The sequence below is a fragment of the Grammomys surdaster genome, unplaced genomic scaffold, assembly GCF_004785775.1.
Source record: "Grammomys surdaster isolate TR1022 unplaced genomic scaffold, NIH_TR_1.0 194, whole genome shotgun sequence".
Lineage (NCBI taxonomy): Eukaryota > Metazoa > Chordata > Mammalia > Rodentia > Muridae > Grammomys > Grammomys surdaster.
Window position 1 is genome coordinate 4,000,686 of NW_021604639.1, and position 10,012 is coordinate 4,010,697.

The window sequence follows — 10,012 nt, forward strand, 5'->3', positions numbered from 1 at the left end:
AGCAGATAAGCAGGACTAGTGAATGAGAGGGCACAATGCAGCACTTCGGGGAGAAATGAAAATGTAAGGAGAAACTGGCCACCAGTCAGTCATTGTCAGTTCTCTAGATTTATGACTGACAGGTGAGTGCTGGTCACTTCCTGCTTTGGCTTGGTTCCTGACTTTTTGATGTAGTTGGTTCAAGTTATATGCCTTGAGTCTTTTGGGTAAGGGTGAGAAGCCAAGAAAGAGGGTATTCAGGGGCTTTTAAATGAAGAGAGAAAGGATGGGATGGGGGGGGGTGGAGAAGACTGAGGGTTAGGAGAGGGAACGATGCACAAAGAGAGGACTAAGGAGAGAGATGCTTTAGAGGAACGGAAAGAAGGGAAATGGAGAAAGGAGGTGAACAGGGAGTGGAGGAGGGCATAGTGGCACACAGAACTGAAGAGAAGATAAAGACGAATAGGAGAGGGATGCACAGAAGGAGTAGGAGGAGGGGAGGGGAAGGAAGGAGCGGAGGAGAGAGAGAGAGAGACAGAGACAGAGAGAGACAGAGAGACTGAGAAACAGAGAGACAGAGAGACAGAGGAGACAGAGAGGAAGAGGAGGGGTGGAAGAGACAGGTGGGAGACAGGGAGGAGGAGGAGGGGTGAGGGAGATTTTTCAGCTAACTACTTGTGGAGACACGGAAAACGTGAAACGTGACTTTGCCTCGGGTCTTTGGAACCCGTGGGTGTGCTGTGCGGGGTGGGACCAGATCCACAAGTGTCCTCTCCTCAGTTCTCGGCCTCCAGTCTTTCCCTCGGGTCGCTGTCCGAGGTGCCCCTAGGTCATTCCTGGAAGCCAGAGATGAGCAGGGGTGGGCGGAGTCAAGGCCGCGGGGCAGGAGCCAGGCTAACCAGCCATCCAACCGCACGTGTTGGAATCGGGCAGTGGGCGGGGTCTGGTGTGTGGGCGGGGCCGGCGGCACGTGACTCTCAGAAGACTATTAATCCGCGCGGCGCTGCTTGCCGGTGTGCTGGTGCTTCGCCGGAGACTCTGCCCCCAAGCGTGCCGCCCCAGGAACCGCGAGAAGGTCATCGCAGCCCGCCGCCTATCCATCCATCCATCCATCCATCCATCAATCCAACCGTCCATCCGTCCGTCCATCCTCCCATCCATCCATCCATTTTTCTGTCCTTCTGTCCATCCCTCGCGCTGCGCTTGCTCCCCAGCCGCCCCGGCCACCCAGCGCCATGAATCAGATAGAGCCCGGAGTGCAGTACAACTACGTCTACGACGAAGATGAGTACATGATCCAGGAGGAGGAGTGGGACCGCGACCTGCTCCTCGACCCGGCCTGGGAGAAGCAGCAGAGGAAGGTCAGCAGGGTCCCTCACGCATATCTGTAGCTAGGTCGCTGTGGGGTGGGGGCGTCTCCGGCTGTGGCCACTAAAAGAGGCCCCCTGGTGGAGGTGCTGTTGTTCTTCCAGCCTCCCACCCCACTCTCAGAAAGGACAGCATACCCAGAGACAGACAGGATACCCGGTGTGTGTGTGTGTGTGTGTGTGTGTGTGTGTGTGTGTGTGTGTGTGTCTAAGTTAACATAAGTCGGAAAACGAATGATGTTCAAAAGACTCTATTAGACTAGAATCTGAGAGTCTTCGCTCTCCTTTGGCCCATGACCTTGCCCTAAAGTTGTTTTGTGACAGACCCTGCTGTCTTCATTTGCCCCAAGACTGTCTCCTCACCAAGACACAAAATGAAAACCCACTCTATCCCAACTTCCATAGGTCTGTCCCAAAGAGAATTTGAAAACTATTTATTAAACACGTTAGGCTCCTTAGAGAGGGATGCTGTAGAACCCTAGACATTCACCTACAAAGTAATAATTATTTCACACTCTATTTATAGTTCATTGAGGTAAGCACACAGGGATGAAGGAGACAGCCAGCTTCCAAGAGCTCCCTCCCCATCTTGGTTGGTGCTCTATGGAGCCTAATGGAACATTCCATTATTTCAGGGTTTCTTCTTGATCCTCTTGGCTAAAACAAATAGGGGGTGCTCACCAGGAGGCTGAGTTCCACCTCTGTTTGACTGGGCACAGAGCCTGGGTGGTTAGGCAAGTCAACAGACTAACCCAGCATTTTGTCAAAAGCCAGTTCCCCAAGCCAGTGCCTAATGCCTTATCTTCTTACTTTTTCTGGGAATGAGCAAGGTGGATTTCCCTTCTAAGAGCCTACTTTTAAGTGGATACTAAGTGGGACTGTAAGGGTGCATGGGAGTTTCTATAGCTGCTCCTGTGAGTGATTGTGTGACAGTAAGTGTGTAATGTTGGAATCTATGGTGGTGTTAACGAGAAGAAAAAAGACTTCATGCTTGCATTAATTATCAGATGACCAAGCACAACTTTTATATCAGCATCTCTCTTTTTTTTCCTACTCTCTTAAATTCTCAGTAACAGTTCTGTTTCTACTATTGCTATAAACCTCTGATGAGGCTACTTTTCCACCTCCACCTTGCTTCCTGAGGTGTCTGTCATCACTACCTTTCTTGGGAACAAGGGATCGAGACTGACACATTTAGAAATAGAGTCTATGATGGCTGTGAGTTAGCCCAATGACGGGATTATTGTAGGTCCACTTCCCAGGGGCCCACCCAATGCAGCCGAAAAGGAGTGCGTGGTGCTGGGAGTGGGTGCAGCCTACATGGCCTAAGACAGGGCTCTCACCCTCCTTTCACCCACATCAGAGTCCCTTGACGTTGCCCATCGTCGACAGCCTAAAGCCTTCGACCATCGATGTGACTCGTCTCACATCAGTGTTTTGGGGTTGTGAACTTGTCTAAGACCCCCCCATAATTAGACATCCAAATTCAAAACTCACATAGTTGGGATTGAACATAAGACGCCTTCTCTAACTAAACAGAGAAGGGGGAGATGCCAGAAGCCAGTACCCTCGCCCTTACCCTTACCCCCTACCTTTCCCTACCTGCACAATGTCCTCTGAAGCTTGGCAGCTGCAAGATCCTGCTTAGCAACTGCAAATAGACTCAAAGCAGAGTACCATATCTTCTTAAGAATAGCAGGAAGACCATAACTCAAGCAGTGTACCATATCTTCTGAAGAACTGCAGGTAGATCATAATTCAAGGCAGTGTACCATATAGACCATGACATGTTTCAAGGCACAGGCCAAGAAGGTTTTGTACTTTTCCACCACCTGGACCCTCTTACCCCCTCCCCTTGTAAAACATGCTATAAAAAAGCATTTCATGCTCAAAAAAAAAAAGAAATTAAAAAAAAAAGAAAAAAAAAAGAAATAGAGTCTAGTTAAAGGGCTTACTGAGAGGGATGCCCATAGCCCTTAGGGTTATACTTGTACCATCTGGATGTAACTTGGTAAGAAGTTGAAGAATGGTTTTAATTATAGCAATGAGTATCTCATTTCTTTTTAAAAATTTTCTCAACAAATTTGATTACATTTTTCATGAATTAAAAAGGAACTCTGATTCTATGTTTTTGCCTTGAAGATTGGTCATTTCTTACGAGAAACAATAACAGAGTTTAGGAGTAGAACAAGAAGATTGATTACCTATCATTTTCGAAAGCCAAAGTCTGATTCTAGAAGTTTCTAGAAAATGCAGTACAAAGAAGGTATAGACATGCTCAGTTTTTGAGGCCATATCATTATGCTTTGTGACATATTTAGTTGAAAAACGTATTTACAATATTTTTTGTGTGTAAGTGGCATTGTCCTAGTCTTTTTAGGATTCCTCTATGACCAATTGTTACAATTATTAATACCACATGAAGTATGTTATTCAAAAGCTGAAATATTAACTGACCCAGTTTTTAAAAAAATGTTGAAAAGTGTTAAACAATCATTGTTTTTCCCCTTAAGATATATTGAGCTGAATGTAGCATCACATGCCCGTAATCTCACCACACAAGAGGCTGCCAGGAGGATTGCTACAAGGTGGAGGCTAGCCTGTAATACACATTGAAAAAGAAAGAAAAAGAAAAACAAATAAGATAGCTTGGGTGTTAGAGATGCCCGGGGAAGCAAAGCCCCAGCTTCCTCACAACACGAACCTGAGCGGATGTGCACACAGCTTTTTCCACTTTTGGTAGAGAACCTGCTGCAGTCAGTGAAATTCTGTGGAACCATGAGCTCAGTGCAGCCAGAGAAGTGGCCTCTATATTTGTCCTATGAGCCACTGTTGGAACCAGGAATGGACAAGATGCCATTGTTTCTATTGTGGGCCACCTTCTCTGCACTTGCCATTTCAGTGATATGCTGGGTATGCAATCTGTCAACAGATGCTGGTGGCTCTCAGTGACGTTGGTGGCACACTAATGGATGTGGTGCCTAATTATACCCACAGTTCAGAGGCTTGGGACTGTGGTAATCCCTGCCCCTGGTGTGGAATGCCTTGCTGCAGAAGGCCTCAAGAACAGTAGAGTGCTTTTTTTAAAGGTCACTCTAGAGATGTTGGACTTAGGGTGTGTGTGTTTGTGTGTGCTGGAACCCCCACATTATCTGTGAGAGCATATTGGGTCCATGGGGTAGACTCTACATGATCTATAATGAAGATTATGTTTTAAATTTAACTACAACTCAAGGAAAGGTGAACAGCTCCTGTAGTATCAGAGATGGAATATTTAAGATAGTAATGAAGGCTAGGAGTGTAGCTCACTTGGTATAGTGTTTGTCTATCATCCAGAAGGTCCTAGGTTCAATCCCCAGTGCTACATAAATTGAGTGTAGTGGTATATCTCTATAATCCCAGCACATGGGAGGTGGAGAAAAGAGGGTCAGAAGTTCAAGGTCATCCTCAGGTGCAGAGTGAATCTGAGGCCATCCTGGGATGTCTGAGATTCTGTCTCAAAAAAACAAAACAGAACAGGAAACAGTAATGTATCAGGTTTATACTTGGAGTAGAGAGAAACTTTACTATATGAGATAGTTTGGGGATTCTCATTCCAGGGTAAGTTAAGCTGCTTCCAGGAGCTGTTAGAAACTTTAACCTGATGGTCTCCCATGGGAGTCTAGAAACCGGCTTCCTCTGGATCAAGGAGTGTGCTCAGCCTTAACCCTTCCCTGGGGAAGCCTAGGCAGATGGAAACTTGTCATAGCAGCAATCCTGAAAGTGCAGTGTCCCTGAAAGCACAGGACAGCTGTCTTTAACCTTAGGAAGTGAGAAAAGGTCTTTAAAGAGAAGATTTATCTGCTTCCATACCTAAAGGATCTTTCCCTCCTTAACCTGTACCTGATTCCCTGATTGTCAGACTTTTCTTTTCTGCAGACATTCCTGTCTGGCTGCATTCTTTCCAGTTTAGATGGGTCCATTCTCCATGGAGCTGTCTGTCCTGTCAGCCTGGCCTCCCTGTAACATGTGGCCATGCTGTTAGATCAGGCAGCCTGATACACGGTGTGTGGGAGCAGCTGGCTACAGGGTGGGGGTGGGACTGAGAGGTCAGGAGGCTTTGGACTGCCTGCCCCTCCTGTGTTCTTTGTGGGCTAAGGCCACTGCAGGGCATAAAGTCCAGGCCCTTTTTGTTTGTTTGCAATATTGATGATTGAACCTGTGGCTTCATACCTACTAGGCAAGTGCTCTATCACTAAGCTACATCTCCAGCTGTGATATGTACTATTGTTTTATATGCAATAAAGTGATCCACATGTGTGAATACTCTGTCAGCCTTGTAAGGCAGTACTTGTTAATTTTACCAGTTGGTCTGATAGTCATCAGCATTACGCTTAGACTTGGGTGGGAGAATGAAGTACAAGAGTCAAATCCTTGGCGATTGGGATGTACTATTTTTGATGACAGTAAAATATATACAACATGAGGTGGGCATGTAACTCAATGGTAGAATACTTGCTAAGTATGAGCAAAGTTCCAGGTTCTATCCCCAGCATCACACATACACATATACACATCCATCCATACACACACAGACACACACACATGTATACATATATACACACATGCATACATACATGCACACGCAGACATATATACACACATATATACAGATATACACATAATACATGCATACATACATGTACACACATATACACATACACACATACATGTACATACATATATACACATACATACATACTCATACACACATACATACACATACATACACATACATACATACACACATACACACATACATACATACACACATATATACGCATACACATATGCAAACATATATGCACATATACACATACATACACATATATATACATACATATATATACACACATACATACATACACACTCCCCATGCGTGTGCACACATGCCCCCCTACTCACACAAACACAAACCCAGAATAGTATATATATAATATAAATATACCACCTTATTTTTCATATTTATTTGTTTAAAACATACCACTATAACTATTTTTTAAAATTTGACATTTATTGTATGTGTGTTGGCACATATAGATCATGGCTATGCCTGCTATGCATGTTAGAGGGTAACTGGTGGAGTCAGTTCCCTGCTTTCATGATATAGATTACAGGGATCCAACTCAGGTTATCAAGCTTGGATACAAGGACTTTTACCCACTGACCCATGTCACTGGCCCCCAACTTTAACCATTTTAAGGACACAGTTCAGAGGCGTTCTGTCCATACACATGTACTATTAACTGCCAAACTTTTTCTATTATTTCATCCAGAAACTCTCACCCTCTCTATGCCTGCTTTCCTTGCTCCCTTCCCTGGAGTTCTTTTAAAGATAAGACTTGCATGTGTGAATATTTAGAGCATAATAATTGTTTAATATCAAATGTTGGATGTTCATCTAAAGCTTAAGACTTGTAGGAGGTGAACTAAGGAGAATCATTGTGGGTGGAGAAAAGTAAGCAGAGAGTTTTCGGAAGGGTAGAAGTTGAACTGGGCTGCACTGAAGTAACTACTGTTAGCTGAGTGTAAAGGGGAGAGAAACAGCAGCCCTTTTGAGTGGGGAAATGGTGTGAAGCCCTGTTGCAGGTTTTGGAGGAGCAATAAGCAGGAATGTAACAGAGTTTTACCCAGCCCTTTAGCACTAACAGGGCAGTTTCTCTCCAGTATTTTATAGAGAGCTCCTCCCTTTAACCTCTTTGTAAAGCAACAGGAAGCAATTTCAGGGGTAAACATGCAAAGAGGAGAGGTAGACTAAGGGCCACACCAACTTGGTCATTGGAGTCTAGCTGTGTATTCTTGAGCTCATTGTGTGAGGACAGTGAAGGCAGATAAGCTTTCAAAGCTGTAGATTCCCAGACAAATGTAGAGAAAAGGTTGGAGAGAGAAAATGTGGCCAAGTGGCTGGTAGCATTCCTCAGGTACCAGGGTGATGCGGACTTATTCTGTAGGTAACAGAGCTTCTGAAGTCTGAGCTAGGAGGAATCTTGCTTATGCAAAGTTTTCCTGTTTCAGGCTTGATTCAGATTGGGAGAGTCTGAGGTGGAAGCCTGCCGTGGGGCCAAAGGGATAGAGTGGTGAGGGTTAGAATGGACAAATGGATACATTGTCTTGGAAGGTATCTAATAGACATGGGGAGGGATGCTAGAAAGGGCCACATAACCACCTGAACAGTGATTGGCTGTTGGATAAATCTAATGAAGCAGATGTGATCTTCCCAGTTAGTCTTCCTGCACCTAGGACTGGAGACAGGCACTGACAATAGCTGCATCTAATGAAGAGCGAGCGTCTCTTTATCAACCAGAAGACTGTCTAGATGGGAAGCTACTTACAGCCTATATCATCATTCTGCACAGGGCATGAACAGCTGTGCCCAAAGTAGCTAGCCCCCATGTTCTAGATAGCCTAACATGGCCAGAGAACGCTTCGGGAGTGGAAGGATAAAGGAAGAGGTGAGGACAGAATCTTATGTGAGCTTTAGGAAACTCACACACCCCACCTACGGGAATGGTTGTTACAATTACATGCTTAGTTTGCCTGAGAGGTTCTAAGATGCCCCATGTTATTGTCATGAATGTTTCAAAAAACATTCACTGGGAATAGAATGTGTCCTTTCCTTTCAGTGAGATTCACTAAGAAACGTGAGCCTCAAATACAGCTTCCTATGCATGTGGGAGGAGGAAGAGAAGTCTTAACTGGGAACCTCAATTAACTCGGCATCAGAGAGCTGTCAGAAAGCCCTGCAGTTGGTTGCTGCAGCTAGGAGACGCCCACGGAAAAGGCGAAGGCTGGAGTGGGCGGGGAGCCACCGTGCCTTGCAGAGGAGTTGGTATGGAATCCGTTGGAGGACAGTCAGAACTCTGCCTCCGTTTCCCTGGGAACGGGACTAGTTCTTCCAGAAAGAAGAGAAAGCAAACGGTGGGGAGGTAAATTTAAATGCTATGCTATGCTCTGCTGATTTCAAAGAAGGGATCGGCACAGTGCCGGAAGGTGCCCTTGTGTGTGTTCAGCTCGTGCAGGTGCATTTGGGTGTGTGTGTCGGGGGAGCAGTTGATATGAGGTATCTTCTCAAGTCTCTTTGTACCTTATTATTCTGAGACAGGGTCTTTCATCAGTGAGAGACCTGAAGCTCACTGATTTAGCTAGATTGCCTGGCCTGCATCAAAGATCCTCCTGTCTTAGTCTCTCCCAGCACTGGTTTTACAGACACATGCCTCTGCAACTGACTTTTTATGTATATGCTGGGCACTTGAACTCAGATCCTCATGTTTAAGCAGCAAGCTCTTTACTGACTGTGCCCTCTTGCCAGCCCTAGAATGTGGTCTTCCCAGAGAAGCCCCAAGAAAGTTTTAGTGTAGGTGTGTGTGTGTGTGTTTTGCACAAACACAAATCTGAGTATGGGCTTACCCAGGCATAAACACACACACACACACACTCCCCTAGCATTCTAACCTGGAAACTGTCAGGTATGGGCACCTCAACCCTGATGGTGAGCAGATGATAAACCGGCACAATGTCACTTTCATTTGCTTTGCAACCACTGATCACTGTATCTCAGGATGCCATTCTGTCTCTGACACATGTGGTCCTTCAGTTCCCAGTTTCCGTGAAGTCGCTTCTGACATCCTCTGGACCTGCTCCTTCTCGTCCCATTTCTGAATTCTCCATGCTTTCCATAGTCCCTTCCTGGGGAACAGTGGTGGGCTCACATGCTCGAGCAAGAGTGAGCTTGAAAAGTCATGAACCTAGTTGAGATGTCTGTCATTCTATGACCACCTCCCCTTCTTCTCCTCTTCTTCTTCCTCCTCTTCCTCCTCTTCTTCCTCTTCCTCCTCCCCTCCTCTTTTTAACAGTATTGGAAACTAAACCCAAGGCCTCCACAGTTCGCCACTCTCTGGTTGCCTCTCATTGTGTTTCATCCACTCCTTTATCTTATATCCACCCTTCCCCTCCCCCACTTCTAAGAATCATATTCCCCCTACACCCCCACATACCCTGTCCCAGCATTCCCACTCTGGGAGTTCTTTCACTGGACCTGCAGAGAGAGCTTGCTTACATTCATTCAATGAACGGATTATGAAACATCTTTCTGAAAACAGTGAATGTAATTAGCTTTTTAATTAAGAATTCAGTTTTAACAAAACTTTAAGGTTTTAAAAGTCATATGTATGTGGAGGTGCGGGGTGTATATATAGGGGTGTGTGTGTGTGTGTGTACAGTCTTTCTTGGAGGGTAGAAGGCATTGATCCCTAGGAGGTGGAGTTACAGCTGGTTGTGAGAACTTTCCAGTTTTCCCCACTCCCTGTCTTTTTGTTTTTCTTTACACCTTTATAATTCTTTCAGCTACAATCGATTCCAACTTACCTTGTTCTGTACTGATTTTAAAACTCTAAAGTGGTGCCAGTAAGATGAGTCAGTGGTGAAAGCACCGGTCGTCCACCTGACGACCTGAGTTGGATCCCCAGAATCCACATAGGTGAAAGGAGAGAACTCTCTGTAAAGTTGTCCTCTGACCTCCACTTGCATATTCACAGATGTCATACACACACACACGCACCATACGACACACATGCATACCCCCCCACACCATACCACACACATGCATACCCCCCACACCATACCACACA

The 10,012-nt window shown here is 45.5% G+C and overlaps 1 protein-coding gene across 1 annotated transcript in view; it reads left to right on the forward strand.

Moving 5' to 3' along the window:
- Nucleotides 1–1,014: 1,014 nt before the first annotated feature.
- The window catches only part of Actn2 (actinin alpha 2), a 69,463-nt gene continuing 60,465 nt past the window's right edge, over nt 1,015–10,012 (forward strand). The window contains exon 1 of the mRNA XM_028769847.1: nt 1,015–1,340. Within this exon, the coding sequence (XP_028625680.1) occupies nt 1,215–1,340 (126 nt within the window). The 5' untranslated portion in view covers nt 1,015–1,214. The remainder of the gene's footprint in view (nt 1,341–10,012) is intronic.